A 24,816-nucleotide genomic window follows, 5' to 3' on the forward strand; every position below is an offset into this window, starting at 1 on the left:
ATGAACAACAGTGGGCCCAAAATAGAACCTTGTGGAACACCTGAGTACAACTCTATGGACTCAGATTTACAACTATCCGCCATTACACATTGTGTATGAATTGATAGGTTATTTATGAACCAATCTAGAGCATGACCAGTAATTTCACAACATTTTAACCTTTGCACCAACATAGCATGGTCCACGGTGTCAAATGCCTTCGAAACATCAATAAAGACAGACACACAATGTAACTTCTTGTCACGCGCAGTGGATGTCATTCAAAATCTTCTATTTTGCTGAAACAGTGCCATGGCCAGACCTAAAACCTGATTTCATTCCATTTAATATGTTGTTTTCTTGGAGGTAGGCCTTCATCTGCCTACTAACTAAGGACTCCAGTATCTTTGACAGTACAGACAATTTTGATATGGGTCGATAGTTTTCAAGTAACGAAGGATCTCAACTTTTCAGGAGAGGCAGTACAAAAGTAGATTTCCATAACTTTGGGATTTCCTTAACGTCAAGCATGAGGTTAAAAATGCATGTTAAGGGGGGAGCAATGATGTCAGCAGATAGGTGTAGGAGCCGGGGGTCTAGATAATCAGGGCCAGGGGATTTCTTTCCATCAATTTCTTTCAGTGCTTTACGCACTTCTAAAACAGAGAAGGATGAGAAGGAGAACCTCGAGAAGGAGTGCACAATGGTGTCAGGTAAATTCACAGGGGGCTCATTTATACGTTTTAACCTTATCAAATAAACTGCCTGCATCTAGAAAATGCTGATTCAAGGCTTTCAGAATAGAGGTTCTCTCAGTTACAATCTGTGTGTCTACCAACAAACATTGTTTGCACTCCAAACCTTTCACTACTTGCCAACATTTGGAGGAATTATTGAAATGATCCAAAGTAGATTTAAATTATAATTTTTCTCTCCGATTTTGTGGTATCCAATTGGTAGTTACAGTCTTGTCCCATCGCTGCAACTTCCGTACAGACTTGGGGGAGGCGAAGGTCGAGAGCCATGCGTCCTCCGAAACATGACCCAGCCAAGCCGCACTGCTTCTTGCCACAATGCCCGCTTAACCCGGAAGCCAGCCGAACCAATGAGTCGGAGGAAACATCGTACACCTGGCGACCATGTCAGCGTGCATGCGCCCGGCCCACCACAGGAGTCGCTTGAGAGCGATGGGACAAGGACATCACGGCTGGCCAAACTACTTCATGTGTCTCCCGGTCGCGGCTGGCTGCGACAGACCCTGGGCTCGATTCCGAAGTATATTTAAGGTAGTGGTCTGCTTTCAGTTTTTGGGTCATAGCCACATCCACCGTACCAGACCGTCTTGCTTTAGCCCACATAGCATTTCGTTCCCTTATGATTTTAGTCAGTTCATTAGTAAACCAAGGGTTCTCTCTGCCCTTTATCCTGTTTTTTTTTTAAAGGGCATTGCCTATTGCATACATCCTGGAATGCGTTGTGGAAGTAAGAAAAGGCTGGTTCAACATCCGGGACTAATTCAATTCTATTCCATTCGATGCTAGATACATCATGTAAAAAAGCCTTGAATATCAAACTGCTTACAGTTTCTTTTCGTAATGACACGTGGAGATCGCTTAGGGATTTTACCATCTCCCACACAGGTAATAGCACAGTGATAACTAATGTAATTTGCAAAAATACTAGAAGCATTAAAACGATGAGGAGTATTGGTTAAGATCAAATCAATCAAAGAGGATTTCAGAGGATACCTTACACTGTTGACAATCTGAGTGAGATTATAGGTATTGCATAGAATTTTGAGTTGATCAGAGCTAATGTTAACCAGTCCTGATTCAGAACACACATCAAGACAAACTCAGAATTGACATGCTGTGATAAGAATTCAAAAATACATTCCAGAGAGCCAGCAGTAGCAGATGGAGGTCTATAACAACAAGATACAACAATATTTAAAGATGAGCCGAGGTTTAGGTTCAAAGACAGATATTCAAATTGCTTAGGTTTAGTAACCGAAGTCATAACGACCGCCAAGAACTTGTCTTTTTTACATGTACAGCAACACCACGACAGCAACATTTACGATCTGCACGAAAAACATTGGAACCATTTATGCCAATATTTCTGTCTGTAGAATATTTTTTAAGGTAGGTTTCAGAAGTCATAAATATGTCAGAGTCTGCAGTTTTTATCCATATATTCACAAAATGAAGCTTCGGCAGAAGACTTCTTACATTCATATGTGTCACGTCCTGACCAGTAATAGGGGTTATTTGTTATTGTAGTTTGGTCAGGACGTGGCAGGGGGTATTTGTTTTATGTGGTTCGGGCTGGTGGTGTTTGTTGTAGGGTGTTTGATTTAGTATTCCGGGTTTTGGGCACTGTTCTATGTTTATGTATTTCTATGTTCAGTCTAGTTATTTGTATTTCTATGTTTAGTTGATTGAGGGTTCTATAATAGGTATGTGTTTGTTTTAGTATTTGTGGGAGATATGTGCTTGGTATAGCTTTGTTGCCTTACCGGCCTGTTATTAGTCGTTGTGTTTTTGTTGTGTACGTGTTTGTTTTGGTTCACCTTCTTGTCCGTTTAAATAAAAAGAAGATGAGTGCACATTTCTCCACTGCGTCTTGGTCCACTAAACCCTACGACAACCGTGACAATATGCAGAAACGTCATGCCACTCTGACTAATTAATTCGGCAGGTGTAAAAATGTCAGGACCTGGGTTAGATTGCACATTTCCAGAAAGTAGAAGCAGCAAGATAATGGCAAGTCTAGATCAGGGTTACAACATTTGGATTTACAGACAGCACTTGAACAACAATCCACAGTCACCAGAGTCTTTAACACCACATATTACAAGAGATGTGTAAAGTCCAGAGACATGGTTAAGTACCAAGAGAACAGTCCTGACATGTAAGCGCAAGAGTCCAATTTCTCCCATGTTGTTTTGGAGAAATGTGCATAGTTCTCGCGTGCATTTACAGAGCAAGCTTGTGGTTTCCCCCAAAACACGAGGGAGAAACAGTCATATATTTCCTCATTCACAGAGCAAAGGGCTCCAAAAGTATCGCCAACACTGTAAAAGCCAGGTAGACAACAGCAAAATTAGCAACATCAGCATGTTTGTTTATTGCCCTATCAATTACCACAGCACTAAGCACATACAAAGTGAACAGAACAATCTAAGATATGTAGCCAACACACCGCTAAACCCTCATATTAAATGAGATACGACTTCAAATAAAAACGTTCCTAAATAATAATACAAACATAGCAAGAATCACTAATCAAATAGTCCAACAGCAGATCAGTAAAAAAGTCAGCATGTATGCGTGTGATGTAGACGAGCAAAGCTCGAGGGAGGGAGGGAGGGAGACACGGGGGCACCTGTACCAGACTGGGAGAGACAGACCAGGGCAGGCAGGGAGCAGTGCAGCAGGTAACAAGAGGAGGCCGAAGAGAGGCCCTCAACTAGGCAGACATCCAGGGCAACAATAGATTATAAAATAACCGTTGGGCGAAAACAAAACCATGAAAGTGATATTGCTAACCAGAACGGTTAAATAAAAATGGCAAAAATCCAAACCAGAATGAATGGTCATGTAAAAGCAGGTAGTGAAATCTTTGGTGATCAGATCCAGTGGGCATGTATTAGACAGCCGTTATGGGTCGTAGTCCTGTTGGAAAGTGAACCTTCTGTACTTTGCTCTGTTACACTCAATCATGACTAGTCTCCCAGTCCCTGTCGTAAAAAACATACCCACAGCAAGATGCTGCCACCACCATGCTTCACTGTAGGGATAGTGCCAGGTTTCCTCCAGACGTGACGCCTGACATTCATGCATTATAAAGACAGAAAAATACACATGTAAAAGCTTATATAGCGATAATATAAACAAGAGGAAGGAGAATTAAATATATTTTTGGATTGCCTAAAATTGAAAAATACATTGAGATGAAGCCGCCCCCTTGTGTGGATGCTATTTCTCAAAACTTTTGAAATTATTTAGCCGATAATTGTTATAGTGAAAATAGTACAAATATTTCTGACACACACCTGAACCTATAGCATTACCACCTGCGCTTAGATTTACCATTGCGTAAATCTAAGAGCAGGCGTATTATTTAAATGCTGGTGACATGATTATTGGTGCTTTCCTGATTTGAAAGCTTCCTCGAGAAGGAGTGCTTGATGAAGAGGACCATGCGTAATGTATGGATTTGGCAGACGGGTTGCAAAAATAAATCCTTGTATTGCAGGGATCAACTTGATGTGGCAGGTGTATAGTCTCGTGCAGTAGTAGCTGTAGTAGTAGCAGTAGTAGTAGCAGTAGCAGTAGCAGTAGTAGTAGTAGTAGTAGTAGTAATAATACATGATTACATCCTTACTATTCTACGCAGGCTGACACAGACTGATTACACAAAACCCAAACCGGCTGCACGCGTGCGCCATTTTGCATGAATTTATTTTGTCCCCCCACACCAAATGCGATCATGACACGCAGGTTAAAATATCAAACCAAACTCTGAACCAATTACGTTCATTTGTGGACAGGTCAAAAAGCATTAAACATTGATGGCAATTTAGCTATCTAGCTTGCACTTGCTAGCTAATTTGTCCTATTTAGCTAGTTTGCTGTTGCTAGCTAGCTTGCTGTTGCTAGCTAATTTGTCCTGGGATATAAACATTTAGTTATTATTTTACCTGAAATGCACACGGTCCTCTACTCCGACAATTAATCCACACATAAAACGGTCAACCGAATAATTTCGAGTCATCTCTCCTCCTTCTAGGCTTTTTCTTCTGTTGACTTTATATTGCGATTAGCAACTTTCATAAATGGCATTACCGCCACGGACCTCGTTCGTCTTTCAGTCACCCACCAATAATCGGTGTTATCTTTTGGTGATATCACAATTGTGCATGCCCTCGGTGACAGTCTGTTCAATTGCAGCCAAAAGCTGTTTGTTGTGAGTCTCTTATAGATTGTCTGTCATTCAGTTGTAAACAATTCATTAAGACCCAGAGTTTATTTGAAATGCCAAGGCAGCAGCTACTCTTCCTGGGGTCCAAACACATTAAAGCACTTACATTACATATAAAACAAAAGATAAAACAGTATATCATATAACATTATTACACCACTACATATCTACAATACAAAATGTATAATACCACCATACAGCAATAGTACAATACACAGTTGAAGTCGGAAGTTTACATACACCTTAGCCAAATACATTTAAACTCCGTTTTTCACAATTCCTGACATTTAATCCTAGTAAAAATTCCCTGTCTAAGGTCAGTTAGGATCACCACTTTATTTTAAGAATGTGAAATATCAGAATAACAGTAGAGAGAATGATTTATTTCAGCTTTTATTTCTTTCATCACATTCCCAGTGGGTCAGAATACACTCAATTGGTGTTTGGTAGCATTGTCTTTAAATTGTTTAACTTGGGTCAAACGTTTCGGGTAGCCTTCCACAAGCTTCCCACAATAAGTTGGGTGAATTTTGGCCCATTCCTCCTGACAGAGCTGGTGTAACTGAGTCAGGTTTGTAGGCCTCCTTGCTCGCACACGCTTTTAAAAGTTCTGCCCACAAATCTATGGGATTGAGGTCAGGGCGTTGTGATGGCCACTCCAATACCTTGACTTTGTTGTCTGTCGTGTCTTTGGCTATGCCGGATTAAGTGATATGACATGCTAACTTATAAAATGATTTCTCTGTAATTAATATTACCTGATTAAGCTAATCATGTAAATGTAATTAACTAGAAAGTCGGGGCACCACGGAAGAACGTTTATAGAGCCGTTATCTTACGAATAAACTCTTAAAATACTTTGTAATATTTTACATCGATAGCAGTCAATATTAACCCTTATCTTATTTTCAGTCTCATAATGAAAGTTGTAAATTCTTGGCTATCTTCACGAACCCTGGCTAACAAGTTGAATCAGCAATACAAAATTGGGTTTAATTATTTATTTACTAAATACCTAACTAATCACACAGAATTACAAATACACAGAATACAATGATGTCATACAGAATTCACCCCTGGTGAACGGAACCTGTATGAAAGCTGGTTACACAAAGGAAAGGGGGTTGGGCTTGAATGAAAGAGCGGGAAGATTTAGGAACACAGAAACAGCAGCTATGCTATCGTAAATACATTATCTTATGCATTCTAAATTACCGCCCATTTGGAAAAGGAAAATGCAATAAATATTTACTCTGAGCTGCGCTTTGGTAGATTGGTCGTAGATGCTGGCTGGGTTGGCCAACAGACCTTCCTGTCCTCGCAAGAATGTCTCTGGTGGTAAATTGGATACGTGGTGGTATCTTCGTCTGTCTGTTAGACTGGATCCGTCGTCCGTCCTTTCCTAGCCCCCGTCTACAGAGGCCACTGCTAACTCAACGGCTAGGAAGTATCACTTCTGTAGTGAATAAGCTCAAAGTTCATACCATTCGCCACCAAAGCTCACGCCGAGGTTGGCTTAGTTCTGTTCTTGACATGTGTGTCCTTCTAACGTAGAGGCTGCAGACCTTACGTACTGGAACAACGTGGTTATCTTTTCGTCAAAGGCTTATATAGTGGAGAGGGGGAGGGAGGTGTTTCATCGTTTATAACCCCTGTCTCTTCACAGGGTTGGGCCACTGATCAAGCAGGGCACTTTCCTTATGAAAACCCAATTCTCTCATTTGGAAGCTAAAATTACATTTAATCTCCTAACAAACAATTTCAATATCAAACATTTCAATTGCATAACAATTCCATGTGACTCTGATAACTAGAGGGTGGATACTTTCCCAGGTACAGTTTATGTCGTCCTGTCATCAGTCATAATGTCTCAGATGACAACTGAAATGAAATCCATACTCATTACGTTCCAAAGCATATTTCCAACTGGTTTAATTACCAAATTATGGTTCCTTTTCCCCATTTGTTTGATGTTCCCAGACTCTCTATATTTAACACAGGCTATTCAAGTCCTTCAGTAGGGTCAGAGAGGGGATGGGAGAAAGGTATTTATGGGGGGGGTCATAAACCTTACCCACAGGCCAACGTCATGACATGTCCTTAAACCATTTTGCCACAACTTTGGAAGTATTGTTGGTGTCATTGTCCATTTGGAAGACCCATTTGCAAACAAGGTTTAACTTCCTGACTTGAGATGTTGCTTCAATATATCCACATCATTTTCCTGCCTCATGATGCCATCTATTTTGTGAAGTGCACCAGTCCCTCCTGCAGCAAAGCACCCCCACAACATGATGATGCCACCCCCGTGCTTCACAGTTGGGATGGTGTTCTTTGGCTTGCAAGCCTCCCCCTTTTTCCTCCAAACATAACGATGGTCATTATGGCCAAACAGTTCTATTTTGTTTAAGCAGACCAGAGGACATTTCTCCAAAAAGTACGATCTTTGTCCCTATGTGCAGTTGCAAACCGTAGTCTGGTTTTTTTATGGCTGTTTTGGAGCAGTGGCTTCTTCCTTGCTGAGCGGCCTTTCAGGTTATGTCGATATAGGACTCGTTTTACTGTGGACATAGATACTTTTGTATCGGTTTCCTCCAGCATCTTCACAAGGTCCTTTGCTGTTGTTCTGGGATTGATTTGCACTTTTCGCACCAAAGTACGTTCATCTCTAGGAGACAGAACGCGTCTCCTTCCTGAGTGGTATGATGGCTGCGTGGTCCCATGGTGTTTATACTTGCGTACTATTGTTTGTACAGATGGACGTTGTACCTTCAGGGGTTTGGAAATTGCTCCCAAGGATGAACCGTACTTGTGTAGGTCAACAATTTTTTTTCTGAGGTCTTGGCTGATTTCTTTAGATTTTCCCATGTCAAGCAAAGAGGCACTGCGTTTGAAGGTAGGCCTTGAAATACATCCACAGGTATACCTCCAATTGACTCAAATGATGTCAATTAGCCTATCAGAAGCTTCTAAAGCCATGACATCCTTTTGTGGAATTTTCCAAGCTGTTTAAAGGCACAGTCAACTTAGCATATGTAAACTTCTAACCCACTGGAATTGTGATACAGTGAATTATAAGTGAAATAATCTGTCTGTAAACAATTGTTGGAAAAATGACTTGTGTCATGCAGAAAGTAGATGTCCTAACCGACTTGCCAAAACTATAGTTTGTTAACAAGAAATTTGTGAAGTGGTTGAAAAATGAGTTTTAATGACTCCAACCTAAGTGTATGTAAACTTCTGACTTCAACTGTATGCATGTGTCTGTACAGTACCTTCGTGTGTGTCTCTTCCCACTGTTCCATAAGGTGTATTTTTTACCAGTTTTTTTATTTTATTTGATTGTTCTGTTTGCACAGTTACCTGATGTGGAATTGAGTTCCATGTAGTCATGGCTCTATGTATTACTGTGAGCCTCCCATAGTCTGTTCTGGACTTGGGGATTGTGAAGAGACCTCTTGTGGCATGTCTTGTGAAGATGGGTGTCCAAGATGGGTGTCCAAGATGTGTGCTAGTAATTTTAATTGACAGCTTGTCAACACTTCTTCCAAAAACAAGTAGTGATGAAGTCAATCTCTCTTCCACTTTGAGCCATGAGAGATTCACATACATATCATTAATGTTAGCTGTACTTTTACGGGCCAGCTGTGCTGCCCTGTTCTGAGCCAACTGTATTTTTCCTAAGACCCTCTATGTGGCACCTGACTACACTACTGAACAGTAGTCTAGGTGTGACAAAACTAGGGCCTGTAGGACATGCCTTGTTGTTAGTTTTGTTAAAAAGGCAGAGCAGCACTTTATTATGGACAGACTTCTCCCCATCTTAGCTACTGTTGTATCAATATGTGACTCGTTTCTGGAAACTAGGTGTATGTCGCACGTCACTACTTCACAGGAGTTTTTTTGGGCAGAAATGCAACATCTGAACTTTCATGTGCCTTAATAACAAACTTGTATGCCATCTGTAAATACGAATAAAATTGTTAAATTACGAGCCTAGTTGCTTTAGCCATGGGCTAATGAATGGGCTGGACATCCCGAGAGATGAGTTCAGATTGGTCTCCCATATAGCATGCTTCTGTCTATAATATGAGCTGGTCAGTATGTGTAGGTAATCCTTTCTAACGCTGCTTTTTTTAAAGATATCACGTAGTAGAACTGCATAAGTGTTGCTGTCCACTTTCTGGAAGACCAAGTTTTGAAATCAGTGGAATTACAGTATGATAGCTAAGGAGATGGAGAATATTCTGCCGTTTGATTTCAAATATGCAGACGAAGTCGAAAAGAGAACACACAGAAGGATGTTGTATAAAACACCTGTCTCCGGATTACATCTTCAAACTAAGGGCAACCATGTCATCCGTGGCAGAGAGGGAAAAGCGTCCATCCATGTATACGGGTAAGAGAGTCTAGCTAGCTACATTTTCAGATATTACACATTTCTAATTTTGTCAGAAAGTCGTTTTCATTTCACGTTGAAGTGTACTGAGCGCAGAATAACTGACGAATTTACGAACGCTGAACACCCATTGAATATGGCCGATGTCAGTACACGTTGGCAAAAAAATGTAATTAAATTGTTGTCAGCAGCACAGTTGCAGTCACCAACGCTCTGGATAACATAAAAACTGCCTAATCTTTTCTGCTCAAGCGAGTAAAATGGTTAGAGTGAGCTGTTCTCTCATTTGTGTCTGGACGTAGCTAGCAAGTTAGCCAATCGCATATCTTTTTATATATTTTTTTCTTCTAAAAACTTCAAAGCACTCTCCTGCAACTCGCCTCACCAATAAAAAAAGTATTATTCACCTCAAATCTGAAATCCACAACAGAAGCTAGCCAGAAGCTAGCCGGAAGCTAGCCAGAAGCTAGCGTTAGTATTCAGCTAACCACGGTTGGCGGTCATCAGCTATCCCTTAGCTCAAATAGCTATCGCCAGTTTTGTACAACGCGAAACAGACCAGAGCATACCGAACCTATTTTTCTCTCCATATTCCCGGATTTCTATCGCAAGCTCTGGACATTTACACCTGGATCTTGCAGCTAGCTAGCTGCTATCCGAGTGACTATTGGCTAACGTCAGTCCCAGAGCAAACATCAATTATTCTGGAGCTAGCCAGCTGAAGAGTTCTATCAGCCACTCCTGGGCTACAATCACCTATCCGGACCCGTTTTACTGCCGATGCGGAGCCCCAGCTGGCCTTCACGACTGGACAACCGACGTTATCTGCCCGAGGGAGTTATCCAACTGGCCCCTCCGTCGCGACGTAACCTGAACGCCCATCTGCGGCCCGCTAATCGTTAGCTGTCTTATCGGCTGCTATCTGAATAGGTCTATCGGACAATTTTCTCGGGCCACTATAACTATAACTGTTTTGCCAATTGGATTGGTCCCCTCTACCACACGGAACCCCACTAATCTACAGACGGAAACGCACGAGGTGGCTAAAAACAGAGCTCCCTCCATCTTCTGCCAGCTTGCTACCTATGGCCCGGCTAGCTGTCTGAATCTCACTGGACCCTTATGATCACTCGGCTAAGCATGGCTCTCCTTAATGTCAATATGCCTTGTCCATTGCTGTTCTGGTTAGTGTTTATTGGCTTATTTCACTGTAGAGCCTCTAGCACTGCTCATTATACCTTATCCAACCTTTCAGTTCCACCACCCACACATGCTAGGACATCACCTGGTTTCAATGATGTTTCTAGAGACAATATCTCTCTCATCATCACTCAATGCCTAGGTTTACCTCCACTGTATTCACATCCTACCATACCTTTGTCTGTACATTATACCTTGACGCTATTTTATCGCCCCCAGAAACCTGCTCCTCTACCTCTCTATTCCGGACATCATAGACGACCAATTCTCATAGCTTTTAGCCGTACCCTTATCCTACTCCTCCTCTGTTCCTCTGGTGATGTAGAGGTGAATCCAGGCCCAGCAGTGCCTAGCTCCACTCCTATTCCCAGTGCGATCTCTTTTGATGACTTCTGTAACCGTAATAGCCTTGGTTTCATGCATGTTAACATTAGAAGCCTCCTCCCTAAGTTTGTTTTACTCACTGTTTTATTCACACTCTGCCAACCTGGATGTCCTAGCCGTGTCTGAATCCTGGCTTAGGAAGACCACCAAAAACTCTGAAATCATCATCCCTAACTACAACATTTCAGACAAGATAGAACGGCCAAATGGGGCGGTAATGCAATCTACTACAGAGATAGCCTGCAGAGTTCTGTCCTACTGTCCAGGTCTGTACCCAAACAATTTGAACTTCTACTTTTAAAAATCCACCTCTCTAAAAACAAGTCTCTCACCGTTGCCGCCTGCTATAGACCACCCTCTGCCCCCAGCTGTGCTCTGGACACCATATGTGAACTGATTGGCCCCCATCTATCTTTAGAGCTCGTGCTGCTAAACTGGGACTGCTAAACTAAACTGGGACATGCTTAAAACCCCAGCCATCCTACAATCTAAACTTGATGCCCTCAATCTCGCACAAATTATCAATGAACCTACCAGGTACCACCCCAAAGCCGTAAACACGGGCACCCTCATAGATATCATCCTAACCAATTTGCCCTCTAAATACACCTCTGCTGTTTTCAACCAAGATCTCAGCGATCACTGCCTCATTGCCTGCATCCGTAATGGGTCAGCGGTCAAACGACCTCCACTCATCACTGTCAAACGCTCCCTGAAACACTTCAGCGAGCAAGCCTTTCTAATCGACCTGGCCCGGCTATCCTGGAAGGATATTGACCTCATCCCGTCAGTAGAGGATGCCTGGTTATTTTTTTTAAAATGCCTTCCTCTCCAACTTAAATAAGCATGCCCCATTCAAGAAATGTAGAACCAGGAACAGATATAGCCCTTGGTTCTCTCCAGACCTGACTGCCCTTAACCAACACAAAAACATCCTGTGGCGTTCTGCATTAGCATCAAACAGCCCCCGTGATATGCAACTTTTCAGGGAAGTTAGAAACCAATATACACAGGCAGTTAGAAAAGCCAAGGCTAGCTTTTTCAAGCAGAAATTTGCTTCCTGCAACTCAAACTCAAAAAAGTTATTGGACACTGTAAAGTCCATGGAGAATAAGAACACCTCCTCCCAGCTGCCCACTCCACTGAGGATAGGAAACTCTGTCACCACCGATAAATCCACTATAATTGAGAATTTCAATAAGCATTTTTCTACGGCTGGCCATGCTTTCCACCTGGCTACCCCTATCGCGGTCAACAGCACTGCACCCCCCACAGCTACTCGCCCAAGCCTTCCCCATTTCTCCTTCTCCCAAATCCAGTCAGCTGATGTTCTGAAAGACCTGCAAAATCTGGACCCCTACAAATCATCCGGGCTAGACGTAACCGCCATCGATAAGAAACAATACTGTGCTGCCGTATTCATTGACCTGGCCAAGGCTTTCGACTCTGTCAATCACCACATCCTCATCGGCAGACTCAGTAGCCTTGGTTTCTCAAATGATTGCCTCACCTGGTTCTCCAACTACTTCCCTGATAGAGTTCAGTGTGTCAAATCGGATGGCCTGTTGTCCGGGCCTCTGGCAGTCTTTATGGGGGTGCCACAGGGTTCAATTCTTGGGCCGACTTTTTTCTCTGTATACATCAATGATGTCGCTCTTGCTGCTGGTGAGTCTCTGATCCACCTCTACGCAAACGATACCATTCTGTATACTTCTGGCCCTGTATACTTCTGGTCGGAATATTATCGCTTTTTTACGAGATAAATTGCATAAAAATTGATTTTAAACAGCGGTTGACATGCTTCGAGGTACGGTATTGGAATATTTAGAATTTTTTTGTCACGAATTGCGCCATGCGCGCGACCCTGATTTACCATTTCGGATAGTGTCTGGGACGCACGAACAAAACGCCGCTATTCGGATATAACGATGGATTATTTTGGACCAAACCAACATTTGTTATGGAAGTAGCAGTCCTGGGAGTGCATTCTGACGAAGACAACAAAAGGTAATCAAACTTTTATAATAGTAAATCTGATTTTGGTGAAGGCTAAACTTGCCGGGTGTCTAAATAGCTAGCCCGTGATGGCTGGGCTATGTACTTAGAATATTGCAAAATGTGCTTTCACCAAAAAGCTATTTTAAAATCGGACATATCTAGTGCATAGAGGAGTTCTGTATCTATAATTCTTAAAATAATTGTTATGCTTTTTGTGAACGTTTATCGTGAGTAATTTAGTAAATTGTTAGTAAATTCCCCGGAAGTTTGCGGGGGGTATGCTAGTTCTGAACGTCACATGCTAATGTAAAAGCTGTTTTTTGATATAAATATGAACTTGATTGAACAAAACATGCATGTATTGTATAACATAATGTCCTAGGGTTGTCATCTGATGAAGATCATCAAAGGTTAGTGCTGCATTTAGCTGTCTTCTGGGTTTTTGTGACATTATATGCTAGCTTGAAAAATGGGTGTCTGATTATTTCTGGCTGGGTACTCTGCTGACATAATCTAATGTTTTGCTTTCGTTGTAAAGCCTTTTTGAAATCAGACAGTGTGGTTAGATTAACGAGAGTCTTGTCTTTAAATAGCTGTAAAATAGTCATATGTTTGAGAAATTGAAGTAATAGGATTTTTAAGGTATTTGAAAATCGCGCCACTGGATTACACTGGCTGTTACGTAGGTGGGACGATTACGTCCCGCCTAGCCCATAGAGGTTAAATACAAGTAAAACTAAATGCATGCTCTTCAACCGATCGCTGCCCGCACCTGCCCGCCCGTCCAGCATCACTACTCTGGATGGTTCTGACTTAGAATATGTGGACAACTACAAATACCTAGGTGTCTGGTTAGACTGTAAACTCTCCTTCCAGACTCACATCAAACATCTCCAATCCAAAGTTAAATCTAGAATTGGCTTCTTATTTCGCAACAAAGCATCCTTCACTCATGCTGCCAAACATACCCTCGTAAAACTGACCATCCTACCGATCCTCGACTTCGGCGATGTCATTTACAAAATAGCCTCCAATACCCTACTCAATTAACTACTCTATCACAGTGCCATCCGTTTTGTCACCAAAGCCCCATATACTACCCACCACTGCGACCAGTACACTCTCGTTGGCTGGCTCTCGCTTCATATTCGTCGCCAAACCCACTGGCTCCAGGTCATCTACAAGACCCTGCTAGGTAAAGTCCCCCCTTATCTCAGCTCACTGGTCACCATAGCAGCACCCACCTGTAGCACGCACTCCAGCAAGTATATCTCTCTGGTCACCCCCCAAAGCCAATTCCTCCTTTGGCCGTCTCTCCTTCCAGTTCTCTGCTGCCAATGACTGGAACGAACTACAAAAATCTCTGAAACTGGAAACACGTATCTCCCTCACTAGGGTTTAACTTCCCTGGGCTAGGTGGGAGGCTTGCATCCCACCTAGTTAACAGCCAGTGGAATCGCGTGGCGTGAATTACAAATACCTCAAAAATGCTATAACTTCAATTTCTCAAACATATGACTATTTTACACCATTTTAAAGACAAGACTCTCGTTAATCTAACCACATTGTCCGATTTCAAAAAGGCTTTACAGTGAAAGCAAAACATTAGATTATGTCAGGAGAGTACCCTGCCAAAAATAATCACACAGCCATTTTCAAAGCAAGCATATATGTCACAAAAACCAAAACCACAGCTAAATGCAGCACTAACCTTGATGATCTTCATCAGATGACACTCCTAGGACATTATGTTATACAATACATGCATGTTTTGTTCAATCAAGTTCATATTTATATCAAAAACCAGCTTTTTACATTAGCATGTGATGTTCAGAACTAGCATACCACCACAAACTTCCCTGTGAATTTACTAAATTACTCATGATTAACGTTCACAAAATACATAATAATTATTTAAAGAATTATAGATAAAGAACTCCTTTATGCAATCGCGGTGTCAGATTTTAAAATAGCTTTTTGGCGAAAGCACATTTTGCAATATTCTGAGTACATAGCCCGGCCATCACGGCTAGCTAATTTGACACCCACCAAGTTTGGCCCTCACCAAACTCAGATTTACTATAAGAAAAATTGGATTACCTTTGCTGTTCTTCGTCACAATGCACTCCCAGGACTTCTACTTCAACAACAAATGTTGTTTTGGTTCCAAATAATCCATAGTTATATCCAAATAGCTCCGTTTTGTTCGTGCGTTCAAGTCACTATCCGAAGGGTGACGCGTGAGCGCATTTCGTGACAAAAAAGTTCAAAATATTCCATTACCGTACTTCGAAGCATGTCAAACGCTGTTTAAAATCAATTTTTATGCTATTTTTTCGTAAAATAGCGATAATATTCCAACCGGGCGACGTTGTATTCATTCAAAGGCTGAAAGAAAAAATTGTAGAATTCTCATGAACGCCAGTCACTGTCCCCAGCCTGACCACTAACAAATACTCCTGCTGTTCTTCGCCCAGAGACAGGAGACACGTCATTCTACTTTCTGGTGCCTTCTGAGAGCCAATGGAAGCCTTAGAAAATGTCACGTTACAGCAGAGATGCTGTATTTTTGATAGAGATGCAACAGAAGGATAACAAACTGTCAGACAGGGCACTTCCTGTATAGAATCTTCTCAGGTTTTGGCCTGTCATATGAGTTCTGTTATACTCACAGACACCATTCAAACAGTTTTAGAAACTTTAGAGTGTTTTCTATCCAAATCTAATTATATGCATAGTCTCGTTTCTGGGCAAGAGTAGTAACCAGTTTAAATCGGGTACGTTTTTTATCCGGCTGTGCAAATACTGCCCCCTAGCCCCAACAGGTTAAGCACCAGCTGTCAGAGCAGCTCACAGATCACTGCACCTGTGCATAGCCCATCTATAATTTAGCCTAAACAACTATCACTTCCCCGACTGTATTTATTCATTTATTTTGCTCCTTTGCACCCCATTATTTCTATTTCTACTTTGCACTTTCTTCCACTACAAATCTACCATTCCAGTGTTTTACTTGCTATATTGTATTTACTTTGCCACCATGGCCTTTTTTGCCTTTACCTCCCTTATCTCACCTCATTTGCTCACATTGTATATAGACTTATTTTTCTACTGTATTATTGACTGTATGTTTGTTTTACTCCATATGTAATTCTGTGTTGTTGTATGTGTCGAACTGCTTTTATTTATCTTGGCCAGGTCGCAATTGTAAATGAGAACTTGTTCTCAACTTGCCTACCTGGTTAAATAAAGGTGAAATAAAATAAAATAAAACATTTACGAACACACCTGTTGTATAAACCAGCCTTTAGTCTTGAAATCTTTGGTTGTTTAGTACATAGCCTCACTTGTGAATCCTTAAAGAGATGGGCGAGGCTAAAGCTTAAAACGGTTGAACGATGCTGAGTGGGTGTAGATAAAGAGGAGCTCTCCAGTAGGTACCAAAACATTCAAGGGCCATTTTCTCAAAAGTGTGGTTACAAGTTTATCAACTTTCAAAACTGAATTACTTTCCCATTGTTCCTCAACTGTAGTGTATGATATACCATGTTCTAGCTCTGAGTCTCTACTTTTATCCAATGTGAAAAACACCATTTCAAATTTTGCTAGATAAGACCGAATCTAGCCGGTCGGTCACATATTTGCAAACATAAGGCATGGAACTCCATTCCACATCAGGTAACTGATGCAAGCAGTAGATCAGATTTAAAAAAAAACATGTAAAAATACACCTTATGGAACAGCAGGGACTGTGAAGATTGTGAAGACACACACAAAGGTACAGACACACGTAAACGCGCACATGCACTCTAAACACACGTACATTCTAATATTGTTGTATGGTGGTATTATACATTTTGTATTGTAGATAAATAGTGGTGTAATAATGTTATATGATGTACTTTTTTATAATTAATTTTATATGTAGTGTACGTGCCTTAATGTGTTTGGACCCCAGGAAGAGTAGCTGCTGCCTTGGCAAAAGCTAATGGCGATCCCTAATAAATACAAATAAGCAACCATTTAAATTGAGACAGTTTCTCTGCTCAAAATGCTTATCAGCCAATTAAAACCATTGACTTACTTACGCTAAATTGTAGCTGAGGACTGGCTGAATAATTTGATTATGGATAAGGACATTGCCATTGCGGACTACAACATTTTCAGATTTGATAGACAAAAAAAAGGGGTGAGGGGTGGCTATTTATGTCAGATCTTCTCTTATGGCATCATGCTCTCTTAGCATCTCTGTCCCCAAAACATGTGAGCTGTTGTTTGTAAAAGTGGCCATAAGCCAAAATATGCATACATTTTTTGCTGCGGTCTCCCGCCCCCGGCCGCTTCAGCGGAGGCTACTGATATTATTTATAATTATTTAAAACCCTTTCTGGTATCTGAATTGGTTGTGTTAGGTGATCTAAATCTTGATTGGCTTACATATGCCTCAGATCAGTTTTAAGAATATCTGTCTATAAGTCAACTTGAATGAATGTAAAAAACCTAGCAATCTCCTCATTGATTGACCTTATCCTGACTAACCATCCCCATAAGTATTTGGCTAGTGGTGTATAAATAAGGTCTATAAATAAGTCAGCACAATGATTTTTATGATCTAAGCAGTTTAACACATAACCTAAAACAAGTGTAGCAGCTGAAACAGTGTTATGTACAGGACTAAAACCGGATTGATTTACATTAGAGTGTGAAGTTAAAAAAGTTCTTAGCTGACAGTTGCCCAGGGATTCTAAAACTTTGGCAAAGGCAAGATAATTTGGAGATTGGATGGTAGTTATCTAAGTCAGAAGGATCTCCTCCTTCAGATCTTAGGGATAATACCAGAAAAAATTGTACAATTAAAGATATAGGTTAACGGTTCTGCAATAAGTAGGGCAGAGAGCTGCAGTAAGAAGCTTCAGTAAAAAGAGATTAAGTGAATCAGCCCCTTGGATGCTCACATGCTGGAGATGCCAAGCACACAGACACCAGGAAAAAATGTGGTAATATGAGTTACAGGGTGAAGATATGGGAGCTGCAATGTTGGAGAAACAGAGATTGCAATGAGAATAGTCAGCTCTGAGTTTGCACAAATACAAAGTAAAATTGTTTTAACAGGTGTTCTGTGAATGTGAAGAAGACTAATCAAAGAATAAATAATTACTTCTGCACTTTTTCAACATTCTAGTTTAAAGAAAAAATTAAGGAAGAGAAGTGCTGCTAGGATACAATAGTAAGACTTCGTAGGTAGAAGGCGCTATTTGGTAAAGGGGTTGAATGGTCATAAAAAAAAAGAGGACCAGGCACTCTTCATATAATTTCTGACTGTGATTGTTTTCAATTAAAATGGTTTAAAAGAAACAAATATAGCTTCTTAGCGGAAAAAAGGGCAATTTCTCAAGCAAGAATTTTGCTAGGACTCTCTGAGAGTGGTCTGAATGGGAAGGGGAAAACTGAAAATGTGCTGTTATTGGCAGAGAGGTTTGGAACTCTTTCTTATTGGTCTATTAATGAATTTACCACATGGTGATGTAACCATGGAAGGCTAAAACTCCATCCCACCAAAACAGGCTGACATTTAGGCCGTCTTTTCAAACAGCTCTTACACTAAAAGGGCATTATTGTCATTTTCACAATTTCACAGTATTATTCCAACCTCGTGTTGGAATATATATAAAACACAGGGAAATCACTGGGCCTTTAAAATGCCTTTATTGTTATTGCATGTCCAGGTACTAAGTTACTCTCTGTAACGTTCTGTTAAAAAACAGCATTGGTATTCATAAATTTTCATAAGCCATTTGCCAAACAGGACAGTATCTGTAACATTTCAACATTCCCTCTTGAGTAGGTTTAGGCTGGGAGAGCTGTGGCAGCTTGGCCTGGGCTGTAGTGGTGAAGTGGTACCTCAAATTTGAGGTGAAAGCCGCCTCTAGTTATTCTGGCTATGGTTCAACTGCTGGCAGTGTCCTTAGCTGTTCTCTGAGCCAATCAGAATTGACGATCCCTCACGTATACTGTTACTCAGTCATTAGAGGAAAACTAAAGCAGAGATTTAAAAACCAAGGCCCCAGAATGGAGCAGAATAACTATGGCTATAATGTTGGATGTGACGCACATCTCTGCCATGGTGCAAATTAGTCACCACACCTCTTTGGCTTCATAGCCTGATTAATACTCTACTTCGGTCACCCTCACCTGGTTCCACTGCTGCATGGCAACTGCCTAATTCATTCAGCCTATATATGGGCTCTATGTTGAATCTTTTAGCACGGCAATACGTTTGAGCAAAGTGATATCCAGCTGTAACCGTTAATGCAGTTTATTGGCAACAAAAAAATGCTGCAATTATACATGCATCGTAATGACTCCCATAAAAGCCGGGGAAGGCAATCCTTAGCAACTTCTGAGAGCAAGGCACATGTGAAGTAGAACCGCAAAATCTGCACCAGGCAAAAGGCCCAGCCCTCATTCTGTGCTCCCTTTCCACCAATGGGAAATTGATAGAGCTATCCCATTCTCTAAACTCTAGCCCCTGTCTCTTCTGCTCGAAAGACACTGAAAGCCAGTGAGCCACTGTTAACACTTTATTGCCAAGGTAGACTGAAGAGTATTGAGATGTAAAGTAGTATCTGTAAACATGTGTATGTGGTTTCTATAACAGAGAAATAATAAAAACATAATTAGTCATTTACAATGAATCACTAGTTACTACATAATGACATAGTTATAGAATGAGGAAGTAATTTTGCAGATAATTGAAAGAATATGCATAAATAAATTGAATATGTATACACAAATAATAGTAAACATTATACAGGAAATATGCAGACATAATAAGTCATGAATACTTACATAATGATAAACATAGTGGTTCCTCAATTAAAAGTTTCAAGCTTATGCCGCAACCATTTGTGGTAGATGGTGGTAAATTGCATCATTCTGTCATTGCACCACACCATCACAAGGGGGCGTTAGAACGCTGATCTATCGGTAGTCTGAACTGTGGCACAAATTGATTATCTTTTTGTAAATTAATGGAGTTGTGAATGTTTCAGTCCAACAGTCTCTCTTCTCTAGCACTAGAGTCCTGCATCAGGCAACAACAAAAAAATTGCTGGCGGGTGTTCCCGGAGTTGAGAAAGAACTTGGGTAAATACAATGGCGCAATTATACTCGACATGTGGACTGACTATTTAAAAAAATAGGATACTTATGCCTTACAGCCTATTACATAAACGAAGAGTGGATGTTGTCATAGCGTTTGCTGTCATTAAATGTGAAGACTGTTATATTATCAAATCAATTCTCTGTGTAATTATTAAATTAATCACGGAATAGTAATTAACTAGGAAGTCTGGGCACCATGGGAAAATGTTTATAGAGCCTCTATTTCCCAAATATAACTCTTCGGATATTTTATTATCTTATCGATTAGTCTTCAATTAATGTATTATTACTTTATTCCTTCCTGCATGTCGCAAACCCTTGGATATCTGCACAAACCCTAACATAAATCAAGAATCAGCAATATACAAATTGGCTTAATTATTGATTTTCTAACTAACTAATCAATCACAGAATGACAAACACACACACACAATAGTAATACATTGGTTACTGACATGATACACTGAAAAGTCCCTAGTGGGCCAAGCCGTCCCTGTGACGGCTTGGTAGACAAAGGAATGGGGTGGGTCAGCTCAAGAGCGGGAAACTCAGAGTGGACCCCGTACATACACTACACTCATGGAAATGCTTATACTTTGAACATGAACAACTGCTCATTCGAAAATACATTTCAATATACATATTTACGAGCGTATGCCTTTGTTGTCCCTCTCTGCAATCGCCTGTCCGTCTGCTGGATAGATTGTCGACAGAAAGTCTCTGGTTTGTCCACCAGTGATCAAAGTCTTTCGGGGTTGTAGCTTATTATAATGGATATGTCAGAGTACCATTCGGTCATTCAACCCGTTGCGTTTAACAGACTAAAGTACTTAAACAGCTGCAGCCTGAATAATTGTTCTTTAGTTTGTAGATTTCTCAACCATTTCAACGTGGGAATGATCTCCATGTTCTCTGGTCTTGTCCTTTGGTAGAGGATTGTTCTTTAAATACCCACGGACAATTCCAACTGGTTGGAATACAGAAATATTGTTACATTATTCAACCTTTTGAGGTTACCGTACTGCAAAGTCTTTCTCTGTGGTAACAAAGGGATTCTCAACCTTCATTTTGGTAGAGTGGGGAAAGTAATTTCGGTATTTACGACTGTCATAAAACAGCAGACTTCCCGCTCTACGAGAGAGTGCGTGCTGTAGAGTGGACCCACTGTAACTTGATCATTCAGATCTTCACAGGAGAGTCATGACAATGTTATCTACCACAGAGTGTGACAGTGCAGCTCAAAATTTCAGATAATATAAGGCCAGCTATTGTGAGAATTTTTGTGGATCTTGAATATTTCCTCTAGTCCTTTAGTTGTGACATCAACTGTACTGTAGCCTATGTTTATTTACCCTTGCCTTGTGGTTTCCATTTCAAACACGTTTTAAAGCGTCACATTCCTTTCCACTCATCTACTAAAGATGGACTGGATCTTTTCCTCTTGGTCTGTCATCTCAACATCTATTATTGAGCTTCTGTTTATTACATAGAATAGTGAGTTATCACCCACTCCCTAGCTGCGAAAGATCAGTTAGGGCAGCGTTTCCCAAACTCTGTCCTGGGGACCCCAAGGGGTGCACATTTTAGTTTTTTGCCTTAGCACTACACAGATGATTCAAATAATGAACTCAACATCAAGCTATGATTATTTGAATCAGCTGTGTAGTGCTAGGGCAAAATCCAAAATGCGCACCCCTTGGGGTCCCCAGAACAGAGTTTTGGAAATGCTGAGTTAGGAATTTTGCCAAGGGTATTTGATACAATTTTATCCTCAGATTATATTATATTTGGTCTCACTTTAAAGAGGGTAAAGGGTTTAAGTGTAACCCTATTTAAAGCTAGAGAGCTCCTTACCGCCTAACAGTTTTGCGCATTGGACATATATGTATTGTTGTTGCTCATACAGTATCTTTATTGTTGTTGCACGTAGACATGTTGTTATTATTTGTCTCTTGTAGGGTGATGCAGGCTCCTCTGCTGCAGGCATTAAGGTAAGTAGAATGGGTTAAATGCTGAAATAGGTTCCATGAATAGAGTGCCTTTTAGGCCCTTCAGACATTATTTGTGTAAATTCTGATAAAAGAAACACTACTTTTACCAGTTGGATCACACATATTGTACATCTATGCTTAAACTAAACTATGTTAAAGGTAGACTCAGCGAGATGACATTGAATACACAAAGTAAACACATAGTGGGTCAATTACAACTAAGAGCATTAAAGCGCAAGGTTAAACCTCGCCACTGTTTTGGTCTTGTAGGTATCACTTTGTAGCAGCATGAAGCGCACCAGTGCACATGCTCAGATATTCTGTGTGACTGAGTGGGAGCAAAGTCTTGCATCGCTCTCATCTCAACATCTGTGGTGCTGTTCGTTGCAACATCATCTCGCTGAGTCTACCTTTAAAAACTACAATACCAGTGTGTTTTCAATAAAATAAGTTATTTGTTTACTCAGAAAATCCCCATTTCGGCATGTCATCTTTATCCAACTTATAGGAAGATTTTTCACACTTAACCCCAAGTTTTCACCATCATTTTAAAGCTCTATTGTGTTTGTTGCTTCGGGAGAGATCATTTTTACTTATTTAAAGTGATTGGTGATTCATTTATATTTGTCCCTTAGGTTTAACCTCTCTAGGGTCGGCGGGACGAAATCGTCCCACCTACGTAACAGCCAGTGGAATCCTGTGGCGCGTTATTCAAATACCTTAGAAATGCTATTACTTCAATTTCTCAAACATATGACTATTTTACACCATTTTAAAGACAAGACTCTCGTTAATCTAACCACACTGTCCGATTTCAAAAAGGCTTTACAACGAAAGCAAAACATTAGATTATGTCAGCAGAGTACCCAGCCAGAAATAATCAGACACCCATTTTTCAAGCTAGCATATAATGTCACAAAAACCCAGAAGACAGCTAAATGCAGCACTAACCTTTGATGATCTTCATCAGATGACACACCTAGGACATTATGTTATACAATACATGCATGTTTTGTTCAATCAAGTTCATATTTATATCAAAAACCAGCTTTTTACATTAGCATGTGACGTTCAGAACTAGCATACCCCCCGCAAACTTCCGGTGAATTTACTAAAAATTTACTAAATTACTCACGATAAACGTTCACAAAAAGCATAACAATTATTTTAAGAATTATAGATACAGAACTCCTCTATGCACTCGATATGTCCGATTTTAAAATAGCTTTTCGGTGAAAGCACATTTTGCAATATTCTAAGTAGATAGCCCGGCATCACAGGGCTAGCTATTTAGACACCCAGCAAGTTTAGCACTCACCAAAGTCAGATTTACTATAAGAAAAATGTTATTACCTTTGGTGTTCTTCGTCAGAATGCACTCCCAGGACTTCTACTTCAATAACAAATGTTGGTTTGGTCCCAAATAATCCATAGTTATATCCAAACAGCGGCGTTTTGTTCGTGCGTTCAAGACACTATCCGAAGTGTAAATAAGGGTCACGCGCACGACGCATTTCGTGACAAAAAATGTCTAAATATTCCATTACCGTACTTCGAAGCATGTCAACCGCTGTTTAAAATCAATTTTTATGCAATTTTTCTCGTAAAAAAAGCGATAACATTCCGACCGGGAATCTGCGTTTAGGTAAAAAGACGAAAGAAAATAAAGCAAGGGGTCGACTCGTGCACGCGCCTAAGCCCATTGTCCTCTGATCGGCCACTTGCCAAAAGCGCAAATGTGTTTCAGCCTGGGGCTGCCTCGATATCATTCAGCTTTTTCCCGGGCTCTGAGAGCCTATGGGAGCCGTAGGAAGTGTCACGTTACAGCAAAGATCCTCAGTCTTCAATAAACAGAGACAAGAAGAACAAGATCTTGTCAGAGAGGGCACTTCCTGTAAGGAATCTAACCACATTGTCCGATTTCAAAAAGGCTTTACAACGAAAGCAAAACATTAGATTATGTCAGGAGAGTACCCTGCCAAAAATAATCACACAGCCATTTTCAAAGCAAGCATATATGTCACAAAAACCAAAACCACAGCTAAATGCAGCACTAACCTTTGATGATCTTCATCAGATGACACTCCTAGGACATTATGTTATACAATACATGCATGTTTTGTTCAATCAAGTTCATATTTATATAAAAAAACAGCTTTTTACATTAGCATGTGATGTTCAGAACTAGCATACCCACCGCAACCTTCCGGTGAATTTACTAAATTACTCATGATGGGTCCAATCCTCAATTAATAGGGTGAAAATCTTCCTTTTAAAATAGAATTTCGCTACCCAAAAGGCATATTTAGGTAAGAACCAAATAAATAATTTCATCCATCGATATTGCTTACCTCAATGGTTAAAAGTGAGCCCTCCTTCTGCCTGTATTACAGGGTGAACCAGGAGAGTCAGGACGTGGGGGATCAAAGGTAAAACTAGCCTGCACTAAAATCCCATGGCATGTGTTTCCCATGTTTCAAAGTCCTCACGAGAGGAATACTTGTTACATTTCTCAGATTGATATTAGAATGTGATAAAACATAACTACACCATTACAGCATTAGCTTTTAAATCACCAGGATTAACACCTGCACCAAAAATCTATGTTGCCCATCCCTGTTCTAGACATATAGCTGGTAAGCCACTCCCATAACATGGCATTCAGGTTAGAAGTATGGGTTTTGATACAGAGACTGGTATATTCCATCAATTGCA

General features: G+C 40.6%; 1 protein-coding gene across 17 annotated transcripts in view; it reads left to right on the top strand.

Moving 5' to 3' along the window:
• Positions 1-24,816, top strand: part of col25a1 (collagen type XXV alpha 1 chain) — a 456,448-nt gene that overhangs the window by 371,875 nt on the left and 59,757 nt on the right. For all 17 annotated transcript variants that reach the window (XR_001322145.2, XR_006760436.1, XR_006760437.1 and 14 more), the window contains 2 exons: positions 22,069-22,101; positions 24,495-24,530. Coding sequence is in view for 13 of the 17 variants with exons in the window: in XM_045701252.1 (XP_045557208.1) it covers positions 22,069-22,101; positions 24,495-24,530 (69 nt within the window). In the remaining 4 variants the exon portion in view is untranslated. The remainder of the gene's footprint in view (positions 1-22,068; positions 22,102-24,494; positions 24,531-24,816) is intronic.

This window comes from Salmo salar, chromosome ssa18, assembly GCF_905237065.1.
Source record: "Salmo salar chromosome ssa18, Ssal_v3.1, whole genome shotgun sequence".
Classification (NCBI taxonomy): domain Eukaryota; kingdom Metazoa; phylum Chordata; class Actinopteri; order Salmoniformes; family Salmonidae; genus Salmo; species Salmo salar.